This window comes from Manihot esculenta, chromosome 8, assembly GCF_001659605.2.
Source record: "Manihot esculenta cultivar AM560-2 chromosome 8, M.esculenta_v8, whole genome shotgun sequence".
Classification (NCBI taxonomy): domain Eukaryota; kingdom Viridiplantae; phylum Streptophyta; class Magnoliopsida; order Malpighiales; family Euphorbiaceae; genus Manihot; species Manihot esculenta.
The window spans coordinates 35,731,223-35,754,275 of record NC_035168.2 but is presented as its reverse complement, the minus strand read 5'-3'; the positions used below and the strand labels follow the sequence as shown (position 1 = coordinate 35,754,275).

At 32.6% G+C, this 23,053-nt stretch overlaps 2 protein-coding genes and 1 pseudogene across 4 annotated transcripts; all 3 read left to right on the top strand.

The window, feature by feature from the left end:
• Nucleotides 1-437: 437 nt before the first annotated feature.
• On the top strand, nucleotides 438-16,395 carry LOC110620834 (cell cycle checkpoint control protein RAD9A). 3 transcript variants are annotated; one of them, XM_021764746.2, is made up of 11 exons: nucleotides 438-741; nucleotides 2,380-2,499; nucleotides 2,591-2,699; nucleotides 7,410-7,661; nucleotides 7,738-7,850; nucleotides 8,238-8,302; nucleotides 9,190-9,437; nucleotides 9,509-9,662; nucleotides 10,652-10,689; nucleotides 10,801-10,968; nucleotides 13,724-16,395. In XM_021764746.2, the coding sequence occupies exons 1-10, from the start codon at nucleotides 637-639 to the stop codon at nucleotides 10,938-10,940; spliced, it is 1,344 nt and encodes a 447-aa protein (XP_021620438.1). In that variant the 5' UTR covers nucleotides 438-636; the 3' UTR covers nucleotides 10,941-10,968; nucleotides 13,724-16,395. The 3 variants fall into 3 exon arrangements, with proteins under 3 accessions (XP_021620438.1, XP_021620439.1, XP_021620437.1); XM_021764747.2 differs by lacking the exon at nucleotides 13,724-16,395 and adding an exon at nucleotides 12,753-13,016; XM_021764745.2 differs by lacking the exon at nucleotides 13,724-16,395 and having other exon boundaries at nucleotides 10,801-11,239.
• On the top strand, nucleotides 15,729-16,395 carry LOC110620835 (protein RALF-like 33). The gene has a single exon (XM_021764750.2). It carries the CDS (start codon nucleotides 15,867-15,869, stop codon nucleotides 16,230-16,232), a length of 366 nt encoding a protein of 121 aa, XP_021620442.1. The 5' UTR covers nucleotides 15,729-15,866; the 3' UTR covers nucleotides 16,233-16,395.
• A 139-nt stretch (nucleotides 16,396-16,534) lies between these two features.
• Nucleotides 16,535-20,512, top strand: LOC110621805 (annotated as a pseudogene).
• Nucleotides 20,513-23,053: the final 2,541 nt, after the last annotated feature.

Here is a 23,053-nt window from a genome sequence, read left to right as displayed (position 1 = left end):
TTTTAAATATTATAAGAAGATAATTTTTTTGTTAATTTTTTAATTATATTCATATTAAATATATTAAATTTTGTTAAATATTAAAAAATATTTTAAAAGAATTATTAAAAATAAAATAAAATAAAATAGAATTATAACTGTCGATTTATATATTATTATAATTTAAAAAAAATAAATAATAATTTTAAAATAATTAAAAAAATATAAATAAAAATTACAATATGGAGAGAGTATATTTTTAAATATTACTGCCACATTTTCATTTTTCACAAAGGTATTGTAGCCCGTTGGAATGATTTGCTATGCAGGTACAAAAAAATAAATGTTACTCTCATACTAATGAAAGTGGATATTAAATTTTACTTTTCTCAATTTTTTCAATATGACATCAGTCTTTTGAAAAACCAAAAAAATGCCTAAACAATCACTGTCCCGTAGTTTTTCTTCTTTTTTGTCATAACACTGTCCCGTAGTTCGTAGCATCACAAAAGAGCAACATTTTAAGGAAAAGCGCGAGACGCTGAGGCCTCGGAAAAATACTTTTCGGCTTCCCGCCAACTCGATCGACAGTATTTTCTATCCTTTGTAGCTGCAGTAGAGAGAGAGAGAGACTGAGAAAGAGAGAGAGAAAGCGAAATGGAGTTTTGTCTCAGCGGAAACGCGCTCAGGACCTTTGGGCGGTCCATCACTTGCCTCGCGCGTATCGGAAACGAGCTCGCCATGCAAGCCTCTCCTTCTCAGGTACACCTTCTTGTCACTTCAATTTCAGTCGGAATTCGTGCTACAGTTTAGGGTTTTGAAAAAGCATAGAATTGGATTTCCGCTGAGGAACGCCTGTTCTTTTACTTTCTGTTTTTCCTTCAATTCGATTTTAATATCACGAGGAAATATGCGAAGAAATTGTGTGAGCGAATCATTTTTGTCAGATGTAACTGGTTATTGATACTTTTCCCCAAAAAAGGATCATTTGGTTATACAGGATTAAGCGGCGGAACCAGAAATTGTTGTAGGAGGGAAGATTTATAAAATTTTTTCTATTTACGAAAATGAGTGGGTGAGAACCCGTTTCTCAAGAAATATGTATCAAGAACTTCGCTCATGATGTTAACTTACTAATTTTGCTAACTTAAAATTTTATTAGTCCACAACTCTAACATACATTTATAACAAAAATGATTACCGAAGATTTAATAAACACGTTGTCTGTAATGCCTAATTTTGAAAAATTCAAAAGAACTGAATTCCTTTTTAAAAATTTTTGTGTTTGGCAATAAGAATTCAATTCACTTGAATTTTTTTGTGAGAATTATTTTTGAATTAAAAGTAAATCTTAGAAAGAATTATTAGAATTTTGTAAGAAATGATTTCACTTAATTAACTCTTGGTAATCCTTTTTATTTTCCTTTTCTTTTATCCATTGTTATTTTTGTTTTAATTTTAAATTTCTTTTTTATTTTTTTAATTAATAATAGTTCTTTATAAAAATTAATTTAATTTAATATCGACTATTAAATGATTAATATTAAAAAATTTATTATATTATTTTGTTAATTTTAAAAAATAATTTTTATATTTTTAATGGTAGAAATTATGTAAAATTTAGATTTTGAATGATATAAAAATATTAATAATGATTTTTCAATGAATGTGATAAAAATGATTCTTATTTGTAAGAATGAATGTTTATGTTTAGTTTAAAAATAATAAAAATATGAATAAATTAAATCAATTTGAATTTATTATTAATTTGTCTAATATAAAATTGAAAACTATTACATTTAAATTGATTCCAAAGTCCAAACAAATGAATTCTCTCTTGATTAGAAATGAATAAAATTCTATTATTAGAATTCAATTCTTTTCTTAGAAGAAATGTATATCAAACAAGAGCAAAAGGTTTAATAAATTCAGAATGTACACATGCAGAGAATAAAATAAGAAGGATAAAGTAGAGAATAGTAATAGAGAATGGATGAGAAAGAAAGTTGAACAATGGTAGAGAGGAAGTTGATTAATGTTAGATAGAAAGTCACGACAAATCTATGGCAACATTAAAATTCTCCTCAAATTCTATGCTAATTGTGACTTGAGCCTTTAGATCATGAGCTTTTTTAATAGTATATAGATACAAGCATAAGCAATTTAAGTTTTCAAAAATGCATATATAAGCATAAATAATTATTATTTGTTATTTTGATGAGATGAAATGCTTGTTTTAATTACGAGATGAAATTATGAAATAGATCAAAATAAAATTACAATGAACAATTACACTTGAATGTTAAAAAAAAAAAAAAAAACTTAAGCTGGCTGGCCAGGGGGCACCTTGAGTGTTAGATTAAAATTTTAATTATTGTTATTATTTTACAAAATTTTCAGCTCACACTTCACACCATTAATTCATCGCGCTCGGCCTATCAATCTATCACATTCAAGTCCAGCTTCTTTGATATGTATACAATTTCCGGTACACAAGTCCAATGCAGCTTGCTCTTAAAGGTAATATCATCATCTTTCCTACTTATCTCTTTTAATGATAGAATCAATAGGACTTTATAGTATTTCATCCTTGCTAACTTGGTGCCTTCAGGCCATTTGTTCTGTTCTTAGGACTCCTATTCAAACTATTAATCAGCTCAATGTACGGTTGCCTGATCCTGATTCATCAAAAGTGCAATGGACTTTGGAGTGCCACAGTGGTAATGTGTGTGTTTGTGCATGTGGCTGATGAGCCTCTTTCATCCCCTTCCATTTGGTTTGTTATAATTATCATCAATTTTTACTTGGTAAATAGATTCAATAAGAATCTAAATCCTGTAGGTGGAGTTGAGAAAGTGGAGGTTAATGATGTTCATTGCTAATGCTACTGCAAAGCTACAAGCAATTGCGAGAGGAAAAACATCTTTGATTTGTTGTGGCATCACCTCTTGGTTGTGTGGATTGAAATCATGAATCAATATGTTGAATTGATGTGATAAAAATTAGTGAAACAATGTTCTCAAAATGTTTTCTTGGAAGCATGGGGAAGGGAAAAGATTTATGCCTTCCTCCCTCCAAAGGCCACTTCCAGCTGTTCCTTTCAATTTTTGGCAACTTCGAACCACTACTAAACATGTTATAGCTACTAATCCTAATATTAGAACTGTACTAAGTGAAACTAATATAGAGGTACTCTGCATGGATAATAGTGAAGTACTTTTGAGACTTTTGTGTTTTATAATTCCATTTGAACTCTATACATTATATCTTGTAACAAAACAAGGAACAACTGGACATATTGTGTGTCTTTTCTATTGAACAATAGCAAGTGTGTTTATATACAGATTCCAAGATCTTGTTAAGGCAACTCCTAAGAATACTTTATCAATCCATTAGTATCAATTAGTCTATGATTATGTAATCTCCTTTAATTATGTACATATTATGTTCACACTCTAACACTCCCCCTCAAATTGGAGTATAGATGTTTATCATGCCCAACTTGTTAGAAAGATATTTTATTCGAAGCCCATTTAATGCTTTGGTGAGTAGATCATCGTTTATTCTTCTGTTTTCCCATAACTGGTGGAAATTAAATTGAATCTTCTCACGGATGAAATGACAATCAACTTCAATATACTTAGTTCGTTCGTGGTATACTTGTGGCATCACCTCTTGGTTGTATGGATTGAAATCATGAATCAATATGTTGAATTGATGTGATAAAAATTAGTGAAACAATGTTCTCAAAATGTTTTCTTGGAAGCGTGGGGAAGGGGAAAGATTTATGCCTTCCTCCCTCCAGAGGCCACTTCCGATTGTTCCTTTCAATTTTTGGCAACTTCGAACCACTACTACACATGTTATAGCTACTAATCCTAATATTAGAACTGTACTACAGTGAAACTAATATAGAGGTACTCTGCATAGATAATAGTGAAGTACTTTTGAGACTTTAGTGGTTTATAATTCCATTTGAACTCTATACATTATATATTGTAACAAAACAATGAACAATTGGACAATATTGTGTGTCTTTTCTATTGAACAATAGCAAGTGTGCTTATATACAGATTCTAAGATCTTGTTAAGGCAACTCCTAAGAATACTTTATTAATCAATTAGTCTATGATTATGTAATCTCTTTTAATTATGTACATATTATGTCCATACTCTAAAACTCCCCCTCAAATTGGAGTATAGATATTTATCATACCCAACTTGTTAGAAAGATATTCTATTCGAAGCCCATTTAATGCTTTGGTGAGTAGATCATCGGTTATTCTTCTGTCTTCCCATAACTGGTGGAAATTAAATTGAATCTTCTCAGGAATGAAATGACAATCAACTTCAATATACTTAGTTCGTTAGTGGTATACTGGATTGGAAGCAATGTGAAGAGCAACCTGATTATCACGCCAAAGTTTTGTGGGTAACGCAACATCCAAACAAACTTCTTTCAGCATATGATTTATCCATAAAATCTTACAAGTGGATTGAGCCATAGCCTTGTATTTTGACTCGGCACTGGATTTGGATACTACATTTTGCTTTTTATTCTTCCAAGACATTAGATTTCTTCCAATAAACACAGAGTAGCCTGTAGTCGATCTTGTATCATTTTTGGATCCCGCCTAATTAGCATTCGAAAAACACTCAACTGCTGCAGTATGCCCATGATCAGTGTAGAGTGTACCGAGTCTTGGGTCCCTTTTAGATAACATAGAATTCGTTATAGAGCGGTCCAATGTTTCACCGTAGGAGCAGACATGAATTGACTTACAGCGCTTACTGTAAAAGTAATATCTGAACGAGTCATCACCACAAAGTAATTCATTTTTTCAACCAACTTCTTGTATCTCTCTGGATCATCATAAGGGTCTCTGTCATCATTTGTGAGACATATATTAGGAATTGTTGGTGTGCTACAAGGTTTAGCTTGCAACTTCTTAGTTTTTTCAAGTAAGTCAAGGATATACTTCATTTGAGACAGAAAAATTGCCTTTTTATTTAAGATTTCGACTCCCAAGAAATACATAACTCAACCCAAGTCTTTGTTATGAAAACATAACAAGTGCTATAAAAAAGACATGGTTTTAGAGGAAATAATAGCTTATTAGGAAAGAGGACATTATAAGGAATATTATCGTTGAGTACTGTGGAGGGCATGCGATTAATGAGGAAGCATGCAGTAGAGACAGTATCAACCCAAAATTGTTTAGAAACTTGCATTTGAAACAACAGAGCTCGAGCAGTCTCAAGGAGATGTCGATTCTTCCTTTCAGCTACCCTATTTTGAGCGGGTGTATCAATATATGATGATTGGTGAAGAATATCATGTTGAGTTATATAAGTCTAGAATGATTCTAACATATATTCTTTAGTATTATTATTTCCCAAAATTTGCACAAAAATTTTAAATTGAGTATTGATTTTAGCACAAAGGTAGAGAAATGAGAAAACACTTTCGCGTGATGCTTCATAAAATAAATCCAAGGCATTCTTCCTTTCAGCTACCCTATTTTGAGCGGGTGTATCAATACATGATGATTGGTGAAGAATATCATGTTGAGTCATATAAGTCTGGAATGATTCTAACATATATTCTTTAGTATTATTATTTCACAAAATTTGCACAAAAACTTTAAATTGAGTCTTGATTTTAGCACAAAGGTAGAGAAATGAGAAAACACTTTCGCGTGATGCTTCATAAAATAAATCCAAGGCATTCTAGAGAAATCATCCACAAAAGTGATAAAATATCTGAATCCAGTATTAGATCCAACCGGACATAGTCTCCAAACATTCTAATGAACTAATTCAACAGGAGACTTCGCTCGTTTATTGACTTTAGGACTTAAAAAGATGATGTTTGGCGAAATGACATAACTCACGCTCCGGTGAGGATACCTCATGAAATTGAGGACATAGCTTCTTCAAAACCGGTAAAGAAGGATGTCCCAATCGATAATGTGCTTCAAATGGAGACACGACACTAGAGCAGACAACAGGCTGAGGCACCCATGCATTCAAAATGTAGAGACCCTAGAGACATATACTTTACCAATAATCTGCTTCGTCACAAGATTTTAAATGAGACAATGATCAGGAAAAAAAGGAGACATAACAATTTAGGTCTTTAGTAAGTTTACTCATAGAAATTAAATTAAAAGCAAGATTAGGTAAACTTAGCATAAATGATAAGGTAATAAAAGAAGTAGGTTTAACAGTCCCAAACCCTTCAACATTATAGGTTGACCCATCAGCTATGATAACATGAAATTGTGTTTTATGAGATCAAAAGCTAGCGAAAATATAAGGATTACTTGTCATGTGATTTGTGGCACCAAAATCAATTGTCCATTCGTGTGAAGAGGAGATAAGACAAATTTTACCTGTCTCAACAATAGTAGCTACAGGATTAGACTTACTACTTGTATCCATATTAAGATTCACAATAAGAAGAGTACCACACAAAGGATCAAATGTTCAGACCAAACAAGGCACAACACCTGCATTCGAATAGGAACAAAAAAATATAGATCCAAACAAGGCCTCCAAACAATAGCCAGCACAATACCAAAAACAGAACAAAAAGGTATTGTACTACTCGAAAGAAAGATCCTGTAATCAACAAAGCCCGATGACAGAAAAGGTACTGGAAGATGGTTGGAAATGTCGAGGTGATGCCGGAGATGAAACAGGAGGTCCAACGAACGTCCCACTCGCCTCCACTTGCCGGCGTGTGAAATCTCAATGAACGGCGCGTGAGACCCACTCGCTTGCCGCCTGGTCACTGGTCTTTGAGGATCGATAGAAAATCCTCTTATGCTTCTTCCTAGGGTGGTGGTGAGACGAGATATTCATCGGAAGAGGTGATTCAAACAAAACAACTTCCTTCTCTAAGGAGATCCAGAAAAAAAAAATTTCTAGAACAAATCCGAAAAACCCAAAGCCAGATAAGCCAAGAGGCTCTGATTCCATGTAACAAAATAAGGAACAATTGGACAATATTGTGTATCTTTTCTATTGAAGTAAGTGTGTTTATATACAAATTACAAGATCTTAAAGTTAAGGTAACTTCTAAGAATCCTCTATCAATCAATTAGTTTATGATTATATAATCTCTTTTAATTATGTACAAATTATGTTCACACTTTAACATATATATGTATGTTTGTCTATAACTATATATACAATTTTTTTGTTGATTCATAGCTGTTTGCTCTGGGCATTTCTCTTGAATGACTTGGTTAAAATTTATAAACATAATCTACTGGATCTTAAGCAATTCATTTGTCATTATCACATCTAGCAACACTTATAATGTTGATTGTGTCACACAGCTCTCCTGGTCAAATATTCTACTTATGTTATATATGCTTGAATCCCCCAAGGTTATAAACAAATTCACAATTTAAATCTTGCAGGGATGAGAAAAGCCTATTCAATTACTTGCAATGTTGAGCCCGACATACAACATTTATCTCTTGATAGAAGAAAATTTCCAAGCAGCTTTGTGGTGAGGCCTCGAGATCTCAACAGACTGCTAGCCAATTTTCAATCATCACTCCAGGAGATCACTGTCATTGCAACAGAACCTGCTTCCATACCTACTGATGCTGCAAGTGAAATTGGCGGAAAAGCTGTTGAACTAAGAAGTTATATAGACCCTACAAAAGGTGAGTAAGAGCAAGATTATGGTAGTGTTCCTAATGTGTTACAACTTCCATATTTACAGTTAATGTTTCACTGCAGATAATGACTCTGCACTACATACTCAGCTGTGGATAGATCCTGCTGAAGAATTTGTTCAGTATTCTCACACAGGAGACCCTGTGGATGTGACATTTGGTGTGAAGGAATTGAAGGTACAGATGGAGGCCTGGAATGAGATTATTTTGATTTTCCATTATAATTAGCTTGTAAACTCAACTCAACAAAGCTTTGGCTGAACTGATGAGTCTTGTTTAATTCCACATGGAGAATAAATCTACCTAAGCAGTAAGCATTGTTGTTATCTTTTCAATGTTTGTTCTATTCTTTGCTGGTATGCTTATATACAGTAGTTTAGCCAATTAGTTAACATAGTTTCATTTAGGAACAATAAATCTACCTAAGCATTGTTGTTATCTTTTCAATGTTTGTTCTATTCTTTGCTGGTATGCTTATATACTGTAGTTTAGTCAATTAGTTAATATATTTCATTTAGGAACATGTCTTTTTTTGTGTTCTTTTTTTCTTCTTTTAAATTACAGGCATTCCTAGCTTTCTGTGAGGGCTGTGAAGTGGACATTCATCTATATTTTGAAAAAGCTGGAGAGTAAGATGCTTCTTTTCCTTCATTTCTGTGATTCTGTCCCAATTTGCCTTCTCCCTGACAATTTAATCATATTGCAGAGTTTTCTTTAATCACTTTCTTCCAGTCAGCATGCAGATGCAGGCTGTATATGACAAGTTGATCATTTTGCAGAGTTTCTTGTTAATCACTTGCTTCCAGCCAGCACACAGGCTGTACATATATAATCCATGAACATGGGCTCCAGAATTTGCTATCTAATTAGCAATAGTAGACACTGAGTTTAAAGAAATACATTTCTGTTGGATGCAGTTCATAGAACACCAGGCTGGTGGTGTTTCTGAAATATATGGGCATATGACGATTTACCTGCTTTATGTGACACTGCCAACATTCCTGAAGGAAAATAAAAATCCAATGCACTGCATAGTAATATGCACCCATGCATTTGCGTCACATCAAATAATGAGTGGTGACCAATGCATCTAGTTTCATATTTGCTTGTTTTGTGAACATGGGAAATAATCTAGCTGCCTATCTCTGCACAATTTTGCTGATTGGCTAGTTTCATATTTGAATTGATTGATCCATCAAGGACCTTTACTTGATGGCCAATCAAGAATGAGAGGAACTTGCAATCATCCTGCTTTGAAAAATCAAAAGTAGCAGTGTCCTTCCGCTTTTCATCTTTCATATTTGCAAATCTGCCGCCATGACAAGGAGATTGTAATTGTTTATGTACCTTGTGCTTGTGGTCATTTTCTTAAAAGACAATGATAATGTGGAATGAAAATGGGAACATGTATCATTCATCACACTTGTCCTCATCATCTATTTGCTCATTCTATTTGAGATAAAGTATTGGCTTGTCTAAAACATGATGATCTTGGAAACTACCCATACTGAAACAGGCCTATTTTAATGGCGCCAAAATTTGGTTTAGATGATGGATCCAGTTCAAATTTTGATGCTACACTTGTACTAGCTACCATGCTCATATCACAGCTCCGTGAAGGCAATTCCTCAGAACCTCCACAAGGGGCTACCACTACACATGTTCAGGCTGTGTGTGGGACTGGGTCGCAGCCACAAGCAAGGTGTAGAGCAAATGCTTCTGAGCATCCTTCTGATCACACCAGAATTTGGTCTGAACTTTCAGGTAATCAAAGTTTCATGTATTTAATCATATGCACCAAATCATATATAATTATATACTTTGTTTTGATGCAGGAAGTGCAGCAAGAAGTGGTAGTGGTACTGATGAAAGACAGGCTCAAGGACAAAGAAACTTGAATGCTACTGAACAGAGGGAAATACAAAGGATTAGCATGATGCAAATATCAAAAGATGCATCTGCTCAAGTAAATGAGCCTGCAGGTCCAAGGTTGTATACCAATTTTATTGTTTAGTATGTTGTCTTTTCAGTAATTATGGATCTTAATAAAATTCTTTTGCTAATATACATATACGTGAGCATGCTATGTGGTTCCATATCTTATGTGGAAAGGTCTCAAGGTTAACTGGGGAGGGTAAAGATATGATGATTACTTTTTATTCGCATATTTATGGTTGAGCCTCTTAATTCTGAGCAGTTAATGTTTTGGATGGCAAGATAAGGCTCTAGATATAGAGACTTCAATGTGCGGTTTAAAATAGGAAAACTACAACTAAATAGCTTTATCCAGCATGATAGATCTGCCGCTCATAAACAATGCGGAAAGGATCACAAGGAAAGAGATAGGATAATAAAAGGAGGGGGAAAAATAATGCACTCAGTTATGTTGGTTTTAGTTCATTGTGCTGTCTATTTTTTGTTTTGATCCTTGAGGAGCATGTATTTATGGGCTTTGGTTCAAGTATTATTTCTCGAACCTGATAAAATGTAATTTTTTAATAACTGGAGAGAAGTCCATGATCTGATTCTGCTGCCAGCCAATCATGAGGGGTGAATCTCTAAGCAATCCTCAGAAAAAAGAGCTGTTTTAAGAAGCAAATATGAGTTATCTGCAGGATAATTTTACTTATATAGAGCTAGCTACAAAATGATTGATCTGATAAAGCACTTTTACGAAGACCTTTCTGGGTGTTGGGAAGCAGATTCTGAGTATAGCATTAAAGTGGATTGCCAGCTGAGTCATGAATTTTTGTATCCATGCAATATGATAGGATTTTCGTTTATTTGAATGCTGCATATCTAATCATTTAATATTGGCATAATATGCTTACCTTTTACCATTCATCCACAGGATGAGGATGTTTTACGCGAATTGTTATAAACTTGTTATTTATATTGGTATTGGCTATATTGATTTTACATGGATGAGTTTGTAATTTTGTTGATTTTAGCTCCATTTTTTTGGCTGGTTATATCAGGTGCCATCCTATGGAAGAGCATCAAAAGGAAGCCCAAGGTTGGTTACAGGCTTGCTGGTTGGGACAGTCTTACTAGTTGGGGCAGTCTTACTAATATTTCCTTCTTGCATTAAACTAATGTTTTTTTTTTTGCAATTTTACACTTTCAGATGGGCCAGAAATTGATGGTCATGGTTTTTCACAACGACATCCAAGCAACTGGGTAGACGCAGCTGAGGACGATGACGACGATGGAGATGAAAATGAATTGTGTGTTCAGTCAACACCTCCATATTATGAAGAACACTAGCACCACGTGATTTCTGTCTCAATGATAGGTAGAGGCTTTTGCTCACTTCTGTTGTAAGTGCATGTGCATCGTCTAGTTACATGCGTAATCTTCATATTTTGTTCTGTTGAATCACATGCTTTATCTTTCAAAGTCCTTTACCTACACATAAGTCCTTTACCCACACAAATGTGATTACTTTGTGTTTAATTTGGATTTGCCTAGTTGGATTAGAGGTTGTTTAGGTTTCAACAATGGTGTTGACTTCATTTCAACTCATGTTACTCTCCATTTTTTAGTTAAATTTTGCTTTAGTTCTTTTTTTTTTTTTCGTTCAAATTTTGCTTTGGACAGAGAGGAAATAGGAGTGAGATAAAGGGGGAAGGAAACTGAGAGGTAGATGGATCAATTTGTAATTAATGGTAATTTTAAGAGATTAAGTTGTTAAAATATATATTTGTAAATAACTGGAATATTCAAGGATTAACTAGTCAAAATATATGGATGAATTTGTAAATAATAAAAATCTGTAAGGACCTTAAAGTAATTCACTCATAGTTTTCATAAATATTATTTATTTTTTGGTTATTAATTTTTTTTTAAAAAATAATTTAGTGGGACCCACAGCTGCCAGCTCAGAAAATTGATTGTGCTAATCAACAGGTTTAACGTCGTTACGAGTTCTGACACCTAATTTGCTAATGGCGGGAAACATGCCTTGAATTGCAATAAGAAAAAACAGGGTTTTGTGTGATAAGAAAACTGAGCATTCAGTTCATATAGATTAAAATTAAATTAAATTGAATAAATTAAAATTTAAAATTTAAGTATTTATAAAAACTTAAACCAGTTGAATTATAAAAGAAATCAATCCGAATTTATAATTTAAAATCAATCCAAATTTATAATTTAATCAATTCGAATCAAACTGAATTGATTTAGTTTGATTCGGTCAATTTGAGTTAGTCAATGGACTTTTTATTTTTAATAAATTTTTTTAGTATTTTAAGATTTAATTGAAATTTTTCAATTTTGATTAGGATGTAATCTCTCAATCTTATAAAAAAGCATAATGTTGGTAACTAACCAGTTCAATTTAATTTTGTTGATATTTTTATAAAAATTGAATTGAACTGAAATAGCTGAATTTTAAAAAATCAAAATACTAAATGAAAGTATCAAAATTAAATCAAATTAAAAAAAGTTAAAATTTTTAAATTAATTTAATTTGATCAATTATTTCAATTTGAACCGAATATTCCTATTCAAACCGCATGTTATCCAAGTATATTTTCCCTAGAAAGGAAACTCATACTGGGTGCTAGATTTGGGATAAAGATTGTCAAGACGTAGCGGGGCTTTCAAATGCTGGGCTTTTTCACGTTGGAGCCAAGCCTGAGCTGCTTTTGACTTTTGAATTATTTACAAATATTTTCTATTTGATATCAAAGTGCTAATATTTGAGTACTCCAAACTACTGTACCTTAATTAACTAGTTTGTTTCTTTGGTGGTTTGATTTGCCTGTCTTAGTTTTAGCCTGGAGCTGTTTAGAGATTTCATTATACAAACTTATACGATATGTAAAACATGAAGTCAACTGTGTTTTATGCTAATTACAGTCATGCTGAATAGGTTTATTCGGACACTTTTCTGCTTCTTTCTCCATTGAAAAGCTTGGATTTTTTTATGGTGTTATTAGAATTTCAGATGATGGGATTTGTTGTATTCTTGTTTTCAAATAAGGTTTCTACTCAGCATGATTATTGAAGCCAGCCTGAATAATTAGTGTGTTTTCTTCAACTGATAATATCTTATTACGTACTCTGTTTCAGTGATACCTCTTGACATGATGTATGAAAAGAAGCTTGAATGGAAACATGCGAGCCTCCGTAAGTTAGGTTACTGGATGTAATGGCTCGCTAATTCACTCACATGGCTTTTGATCCATCACATTTAGGCATTAAATTTAAGGGACCTAGTGTTTGCATATGTATTAAGCAAATCTCTGTGTTAACGCATATGAGATGTCTTCATGCTGTGATTGATGCCTTCTTGATTTAGTCATTGGAATTTAAAGCAGGCGAAGCTTTTCTGACTGATTACTGGTTTCCTACTCAACTTAGTTAAATTGAATAATAGAGTTGGAGGTTGTTCATCAGAACTTAGGTAACGATGATTTAATAGCGCTAGTGGTTAGTTGTTGTATAGGTAAAGAATAAACTTTCCCACTTTAGTTGCTTCTTTATTGTGTGAAGATAAGGATGAAAACAGGCTTAATGGATTCTCCTAGAATGCAGATGTTTCTCCAGGGAAGTTAAATTGAGAATGGCTAGGCTAGTCACGCCATATTTGTTTTGAGAACTTATGATGATTGATTTTGGTAAATTCATTTGTTTTCCAGCTTCTACTTTATAAGAAACTAGCTTCAATAGGAACTTACGACGCAGTGCAAGATGAGTTGCTCTCCTGAAAACTATCAGCTTATGGTATCAAATGAATTCTTTTTTTTTTTTTTTAAACAAAATAATTATGATTGTAGAAAACAGTTAGGGAGACTTCAGTTTAAGCAAATTTTAGCTAGCTGGCTTGTTGAGTTACTGATTAGGACCTGGATATTGTTGATTCTGTTGTCTGAAAGATCCCTCGTCTTTGGGGATCACTTTTGATCTTTCTTATATTCATGTTTAGCGAGATCCCTAAGCATTGCCTACATGCCAGGATGTAGAAATTATTTTATAAATTCTTGGCTTGTTTGGTAGAGTTGTTCAGTCAATTTTACCATTTCTTATTCATTTCTTGATAGGCTATGAATTTTCAAGTTCCCTACAACTGGGACTATTTTTCCCCTTTAAATTTGTGAATATCCCTTCACATTGGTGGCTATATCTACGAGGTCAACTTCAGCGTGACAAAATTCCAAGGCAATTGAGTTGTTGGCCAAATTGGGAAATTGAGGGTATTTATATCAATCAGGAACATGGTTTTTTATTTTTGATCTGCATAACAATGCATTGCATGTAACATGGCTTTCTTTACTCTGCAATTTAACCTTGTGATTAATTAAAAGTAAAATGTGAATTGTAACAAAAATTAATACTAAAATGGGAAAATGATGAGCAGAAGAATCTTGAGGAAATTATTTTTTCAGAATTTTTTAATAAGATTTCGTAGAAAAGATTTATTAATAGAGACAGCTGTCTTTGGTAGGCCGGGTTCCGGGACGCGCAAGCACCGTCTGGGTGATCTGTAATGGGTCCCATGGGTTAAACGGCTATTTAAGTGTTCTTAACGTCGGCGTCAATTCCTCTCTTTGTTTAACGCCGTTACCTTTGTGCAGATATGTTTGGTGTGTTTTTTGTTTGGGGTGTTTTTAGGGAGGGGGTAATAGAGTTATAGCCGCTGTGATTTCAAACGCTGTCACGCGGCAAGCAAAGTGTGTTCTCCGTACCTTATTGTTTTTCAGGGATCATATCTTTCATTCTTTCCTCGTTTTCATCTTCTCCACCGTCACCAAAAGCCGCTGCTTTTTGCTTAGCCACTAATTTCTCATAAAATGCATAATGGAAGATTGGCTTGGGTGACGTCTAAAATTTACGTATATCATGAAATGTGCATTGTAAAATGAGCAAATGGTTTTTCACAATAAAACCTGAAAAATGAAACATTTTAAATTTATTAAAAGCACAAATTAATGTAGGATTAACATTTAACCAACGTTAGCTTAATATTTTATATAAAGTTGCATATATAGACTTTGGGTGTTTATTATAGTTTCTCTTTTGAGAGGAGATAGACATTGAGAACCAGAAATGATTATGTATTGTGAAAAGAAAGAATTAATTAACGGTAGTGGTCATTGGGTGACGGTAACGGTTGCTAAGAAAGTAGGACTGCAATACGTGCAATGCAAAAACCCTAGATATCATTCTTCCCCTCTTTGTTTATATTTCAAACATAAAATATTTCATTTGTAAAAAAAAAAAAAAACATAAAATATTGTAAAAATAAATATTTCTCTCTCTTCCTCTGCTTACCTAACAAATGAAAGAGAGAGAGAGAGGCGGAAAAGGACAAAGCGGTCAACCAGCGAATACGTATGTGTTATTAATTGTGGGATATGGACTTTGTTAAATCTATCCATCCATGTTTTCCCCTCTTATTCACCAAGTTGGACACTTCTCTTTACTACTGTTAGGCTTTTGTCTTGTGGAGCCCTGTTTCTGTTTCTGTTTCTGTTTCTGTTTCTGTTTCTATCCGTAAATCATTTTGCAAAATTAGTTCTAATTAACTTCATTTCCATGTATGTGATTAGAATTGACCTTGTAGTGGTAGCCCATTAGGATTATTTGTACAATGATATTGACTTGTGCAATTAAATAATTTTCCAATATCATTATTCTTCGCGTGTTAACGACTTTCATATCAGTTGAAAATCCTCCTCTACCAATCAAACATTTTATTCATTCATTATTATATTTAAATTTTTTAAATGCTCTATATTTTTATTTTAATATGAACTAAGAAAATATATTGATAATACTTTATTATTAAACTAATTTTTTCCAATGAAATGAGTTGGTTTGTTGATGAAAAGTCAGATTCTAGAATGATTAACAACTTTATTTTTTTTGGTTCTTAATTTCTTATGTAAAAAATCTGCCAAATTAATAATACATACCTAATCCGTGTATTGAGTAGTTCCCACGTATTCAACGAATGGCATTTTGGTAAATAAGGCCTAATTCAAAGTCAATAATTGATGGTTGTCTTCTTATAAGTCTCCAACCAGCCCTTAGCTGTTGTCTCAAGTTCAATAGCAGAATAAAGAGACAAGCTGTGCCATTTCCCACTCAACAAACGCAAGAGAGAAAAAGGAAAGAAAACCCTCATTTCAAGAAATCAAGCACACAAAGAAACAGATCTTCTTTACAGTTTCTTGCCAAACAATGGCCAACTTGTTAACTTCTTCTTTCATGATTTGTGCTGCCTTGTTCATCTTGATCTCGATGAACGCATCGACCACCGTTCACGGAGGTGGGGACCACCAGCACCAACTGGGATGGATACCCATCAGATCATCCTGCAAAGGGTCTATAGCAGAGTGTTTGGCCAGTAATGGGGAGGAGTTTGAATTGGACTCAGAGATCAGCAGGCGCATTTTAGCAACAAGTAGCTACATCAGCTATGGTGCACTGCAGAGAAACACTGTGCCTTGCTCTAGGAGAGGAGCGTCCTACTACAATTGCCAGCCTGGGGCTCAGGCCAACCCCTACAGCCGTGGCTGCAGCGCCATTACAAGGTGCAGGAGTTGATTTTTATTTCCCTTTTTTTTTTTTTGCCCATTTTATTTCAAAGGACGGAGGTTGGGTTTCTGAAGGGAAGGAGAGGCTGATGATGTTTGTTATTTTGTGTTATTGATGAAAATATCGTTGCTATAATTAATCTGAATTTCTCTGTAAAAGATTATTGTTATTATTCCTTTTTTTTTTTCTTTTTTTGCGATGGGTGTTGCTCTTTTAATACTTTACATCAATTAGGACAATTGAGGAAAATCTGTTCTTCTTCTTTTTCTTTTTCTTTTTAAATTTTTTGGGTTTATTTAGCCATTTAAAAAAGGGATAAATTTTTATTATTTGTGATTCATTGGCTTTTTTCTCTCATTTATTTCCCTCTAGGTGGGTATTTACAGAAAACAAATGCAGATTAAACTGCAGAGTTTTAGGATTTAAGTTTGTGATTATTGTGAAGAAATCTTCTTTTTTGGCATGTGAATGGGAGAGGTTGGGGATGGATGCATGAGATTGATCCGTTAATACTTTGGGTAATGAAGTAAAGGAAATTATCCTTTTTTTCCAAAATTGAGCAGTGGCCTCCCTTGCTCTGTTTCTTATTTGGAATAAGGAATATAAGCGAAAAGCAGAAATGACTTGAAACGTCGGAAAACTGACAGGGAAAGCTTAACCAGAGTAAAAAAGGTGGTACAAAATTATTGATTTGGTGTACAATTTAAATAATTTTTAGCATTTTATTTGGTTCAAATTATTTATTTTCTTTAAAGACTAAAATTTGCTGCTTGAAATTAATTTGAATCTGTTACAAAGATTGATGGCTAACTGAATTTTGTAACTTCCTTCTGTTATGGCTTTTAATGTTATTCATTGCATTTGAAAAAAAAATGTTCTTTAATTTGTAAGAAATCTGAATGGTTCAAGATGGTTCCCTGTATTTGACCCATTTGATGGCTAAGATGGATGCAAAATTTCTTATATTGGGCCAATAAGAAGAAAAGGGTTATTAAGATTTTTTAGAAAAAAAGATGAGTTTTTAATATTTCAGAGACAGAAATTGAACCAATTGGTGAAAAATTAGATGAATGTGTTGCATCAGCTGCAGAGAGAGTGGGGGTTGGGTGTGTCAAGTATTTTGAAATTGATGAGATGTACTAAAAAGGCCTTCACGTGAAGCTGTATGATTTGAATAATTGAAAGCAAATAACATAATTTTTTTTTTCTTTTAAATTTTGTTTTAGGTTGGGTAGGCAATGATGGGTAATGGGCTCCATTTCCATTTCCCTAACCATAAATCAAATTTCAAATCCCTAACTATGGTTAGGTCCCTGTTTTTGTCAAATCACCATATTCATGTAAAGCTACATCACCTCTTAAAGATCTTCCATTTGCCTTGTTTTGCATGGCCTTCAATTCTTTCTCCTTTTTTTTTTTTTTTCTGAATTCTCTTTATTTTACTTCATTTTTAAATGAAAGATAGATTTATTTTCATTCATATCTCATTTAGTTTTATTTATTTAACTGAAAAAATAACGAGAAGAAAATTATTTTCTTTTCTGTCTAAAATAAAAATAAAAAATAAAAAACAGAGAGCTATGCTACTATGCGTCTACATCAGACAACACTCCAGGGTACAAGTACAAACCAGATTCCATGAGATGTGAAGTCCATCTTTTACAAAAGCAATGGACCCCACCCCTCCTCCCAATCAGAATCAATGGATTTCTGGTCTGGCTGGGCCGATACCGCTTTATGAGACACTTATTTTACACTGGCCCACTTCAATATTTTTTTTAAAAAAAAAATTTCAAAGGAGGGAAAACTCAAAAGAGCACATTTATCTATGGACAGAAATCAACCGTGGCCAATCAATGCTCAGTAAATCCCATAATTAGTACATGGGTTTAATTGTTCTTCTTCACTTCAATTTATAATTTTTTTTTTTTGTCTGAAAGGTTAATATTTCATTCCAAAGACCCTTTAGAAAATCCATTATAGAATTTAATTAGGATGAAAGTACCAATAAGTTTCATTAAATTAATAAGGATTTAGTTATGAATAAGTTTGTTAAACTGAATGGCCCTCCACGTATTTAATTCTGCATCCGCCTCTGATCGCGTGAGTTAAACTTCCGATGTCTCCACTTCCTAAAACTCATGCATACCAAGTGGTTGGGCATTATTGAAGGAGCTAAGAGGCACAATACGGCAAAGGTTCTCGAGGATAACATCTAAGGAATCATCAACCCTTGTAATTCATTGGCTGGCTTAAAGGTGGCCGGAGGAGGATCAATGGTCTGACCTGCGGGGAGATTCGTGGGGTTTTGAGAGATTTTTATATTATAATTATTGTCTATTTATTGCAATAAAGCGATTGTCTTTTACTTAATCTGAGACCGGGCATCAGAACGACACTTATTTCCCTTCTGGTCTACATTTACAAGTTCAAAAACGGTCCGGAAAATCCTCGAATTGAATGAGTAACAAGCTTGTTATTAAATCCAAACCTTACACGTGTACACACTCAAGAACGCTTCGGATTCACTCTCCATCTATATATTTCACCATCTTAATCACAGTTTCACTTCCCTCACAGCTGCACCAGCCAAAACAATGGCATTGTTTCCGTCTCTAGCATTTGTTCATGCTTTTATGATCCTTCTTCTACTTCCATCTTCTTATTGTTTCCCATCGATTAGAGCTGAGAACAGATCTGCGACATTGCCTGATTCAGACACGGATCTTCTTGAATTTTCTCTGAATTGGAAGTTTCTTGAGGCTGAGTTCTTTCTGCATGGAGCTTTGGGTCATGGCTTGGACATGTTTGCTCCAAATTTAACCTTTGGAGGCCCACAGCCCATTGGTGCTAGGATGGCTAATCTCGACCCTTTCAGTAGAGATATTATTTTGCAATTTGCATGGCACCACGTGGGACACTTGAGGTATGGGATTTTAATATCTAAATTCAATTTCTCATTTGAATTAGACGATAATATGACTAATTACACTAACCTAAAGTTTTTGGGTGGAATGGAATGAAATGCTGGGAGTCCTTTCTTCCATAATTAGAGATCCAGAGTTTAAATTTAGAGTATTTTAAAGAAGATTTTACCATTTGAATAGATCTAACCGGTGTAAATTCAAATTAATTGAATCATTGAAATTAAAATTTAAAAGAGATAATTTTACTATTTTAATGAATTTGTCTGGCGTGAATTCAAATTAATTAGAACAGTTGAAATTGAAATTTAATTAGAACAGTTGAAATTGAAATTTAAGATAAAAAGTTTTTGCATGGTAATGGGTATGCGCGGCGTCAATTCAAATTAATCAAACCTACGGAATTTTAAATATTGAATGATTTATATAAAATATATATATATATATATATATGTCTAATTAAACTCTCATATGTCTAATTAATCTTTGATACAAGGAGAAAAGAAATGCTTAGTTAATTAGTATTTTTGAACGTTTGTGGATGATGTGTTGGTTGTTAATATATGCAGGGCAATTAACAGAATAGTAAAGGGATTTCCAAGGCCATTGCTAGATTTGAGTGCAGAATCATTTGCAGAAGTAATAGATTTGGCATTTGAACGGCCATTATCACCACCTTTCGATCCTTGTGCATCTGGACTCAACTTCCTTATTGCTTCCTACCTCATCCGTTACGTTGGACTCACAGGATTTGTTGGAATAAACCCGAAACTTCAAGCCTCCCATTCCAAGAAGGTTACCAAACAAAACTAACACAATCTAAAAATTCACCAACCATCTGTTACTGAAATTTGATTGCTGACAAGTCTTTGTATGTTCAGATTGTTGCAGGGATTCTGGCAGTCGAGGCAGGACAAGATGCAGTAATCTGAGCATTTTTATACAAGAGGGCGGCGGAGAAGGTGGAGCCGTATGAGACAACGGTGGGGGAATTAACGGGTCGCATTTCAGAGCTGAGGAATAAGCTTGGACGTGCAGGTTTAAAAGATGAAGGGGTTCTGCGGTTGGATGGTAAAGGGAAAATCAGGGGAAAAATTCTTGCTGGAGATAAATTCTCTGTTGGGTATGGAAGGAGTCCTCAGGAAATACTCAGAATTTTGTATGGAGGAGGTGATGAACACGTTCCTGGAGGTTTCTTCCCTTGGGGAGCTAATGGTCGCATTGCTAGATTTCATATGCAGCATCACTCCGATGCTTGATTATTTCTTTGTTTATAGGATGTTTTGTCGTTTTCTTGACATAGAAATAAAGAATTTAGCCTTTCATTTTTCTTTTATTTTTATTTATACACAGAAAATTATTTTCTATTTTCTTCTTTACTCTTCCATAATTAAATACACCAACCAAATGAAAATGTTAATACTTAAAAGAGTAATTAAAATCGAAAAAAAATACAAGTGTTTTCATTCAATATAATTCAGAAAATTAATTCAAACGATATATGAAATGAGATATTCATATTGTATTTAATACATTTTGTATTTTTAAATACTACAATGACATTATAATTATTTTTAAATATTAATATGTAAAGTGTTTTTTATTTATTAATATTAATTTTTTATCGTAAATATTTTGAGGGCTGTAGTACATTTAGTAACAAGCAATATTAGATTTAAATTAAAAAATCTATTAAACTAAATTAATTTAAAAATTCAATCAGCAAGTTTTATATTCATTCGATTTGATTCAGTTTTTAATTTTAAAAATTTTAATTATTTCAATTCGATTTGATTTTAATAAAAGAATAAAAAAAATTAAATCGATTAAGGATAATAATATATTATTTTTGATAATATAAAGAGATTTATATTATAATTAAAATTAAAATATTTTAATTAAATTTTAAAATATGAAAAATGAAGTGTAAAAGTAAAAATCTCATTAAAAATTCAAACTATCGAATCAAATCAAATTAAATCAAACTAATTCGATTTAAATCAATTTCTACGAAAAGCAATTTAATTTTTACAATACTAAAATTTTAATTTTTAATTTATTATGTTGGGTTCAATTTTGAATCGAATCGATCTAATATTTGGTCCGCTGCTATCAACAATAATAGAGAAGGCTAGATCTCTAACAGATCAACCATCAAACTAAAAAGAGGTGATGCAATACCAAAAATGTTGATCATCGAAAGTAGCAGCGCAATCTTAAGTTATCACCATCTATGAACCGAATCTTTTCTCGAGCATATGGTCTACGAATAAAATCTCAACAATACAAATTTAAACATTAAAATTTTACTCTACACCAAATACACAAAAAACAAGAAAAATAAAAAAAAAAAGAAAAAGAGAAGAAACACACATGAACAGAGGATAAATCTAGGAGACCCTCCCCTGTACAATAAAACACTTGACGAAAACACTTCTTCATTTTTCTCTTTTTCACTGTAAGTTTTTTAGTTTAAAACACCTCCCATTTTTATAGTGCAATAAAATTTTTTATTAATTTAATAGATAATAGATGTTTGTAAAATATTGTAAACTTTTACTTAACTACACAAGTCAGAATTAAATCAAAATTAAAACGACAAAACCTAAATCTAAGCCCATACACCAAATAGACTAAATCTGCAGTCATCTATGATTCCGAGCACCGCCTCACTAACACTGAATTGTTATCATCGATCCATTTGGCTAGAAACACAACACCCTAAAACTATTAAGGGCTATCAAAAAATTAAAAATTAATAGACAAATAAAAAATTGAAAAAAAAATAAAATACAAAGAAAAGAAAAGGCTCAATAATGTTTATGGTTACTAAGAAATTAAAAATCAATAGACAAACAAATAAAAAATCGAAACAAGATTTCATATTTTTTTTTAACATAAAATTAAGTTTGTATTTTTGTAGTCTTTTGAGTTAAATGAGAAGGGTGCATAGCTAAATTCAAATCTAAAAAAAGATATTGCATTACACATTACTTAACTATATAAACCAGAACTAAATCAAAACCAAAAAGAAAAAAATATAAATCTAAGCCTACACACCAAATAGACTAAATCTGCACCCATTTATGATTTCGAGCACCGCCTCACTAATACTGAATTACTATCATCAATTTACTTTGCTAAAAACACAACATCCCAAAAATATTGACAGCTACCAAGAAATTAAAAATTAATAGACAAATAAAAAGTTGAAATAAAAAAGGCAAAATACAAGAAAAAAAACAGGCCCTAAGAATGTTCACGGCTATTAAAAAACTAAAAATCAATAGACAAATAAATGAAAAATAAAAAAAAGAGAAGGAAAATATAAAAGAAAAGAAAAGGCCCCAGACATAGCTTCTAATCGGTACAAAGAGAATGCAACAAAACTGAACAATCAATACTTGCATCATATATTTGAAATCCTCCTTAAAACACTAAGATAAAATATCCAAACAATAGAATTCAATAAAAGACCATCGCCAAAGCTTGATTAGAAATCTAAAAAAAAATAAAAAAAAATTACCATAAAATACACCTATATCATCAGTAACAAAACAAACAAAAAAAAATTTTAGAAGCAGAGAAAAGCCAAAAAAAAAAAAAAGACCAATTGCAATCAGCAAAACAATAAAAACTAAAAAATTAGCACTGACTATTGCAATTATTCTCGACTTTTTTTTTCTTTTTCTCCCTTATTTTTATAATTAAGGTAATTCATTCAAATAAAAAGTTCGTTACACTTTATTTTAAAATCAAATAAGAATAAAAATCTTATTTTTTTTAGAAAATACTCAGAGAGAAATTAATTTTGTAATTTACCAAAAAATTTCCACGAAAATCCGCATTCCAAGCCGATCTTCTAGAATGATTTGTTTCCTTCGTCCATAACTCGATATGTAAACT

Coding starts and splice junctions, on each gene's coding strand:
- LOC110620834 (XM_021764746.2), top strand. CDS start 637: ATGGAGTTTTGTCTCAGCGGAAACGCGCTCAGGACCTTTGGGCGGTCC. Junction 2,500..2,590: donor AATGCAGCTTGCTCTTAAAG/GTAATATCATCA, acceptor TGGTGCCTTCAG/GCCATTTGTTCTGTTCTTAG. Junction 9,663..10,651: donor AATGAGCCTGCAGGTCCAAG/GTTGTATACCAA, acceptor TGGTTATATCAG/GTGCCATCCTATGGAAGAGC.
- LOC110620835 (XM_021764750.2), top strand. CDS start 15,867: ATGGCCAACTTGTTAACTTCTTCTTTCATGATTTGTGCTGCCTTGTTC.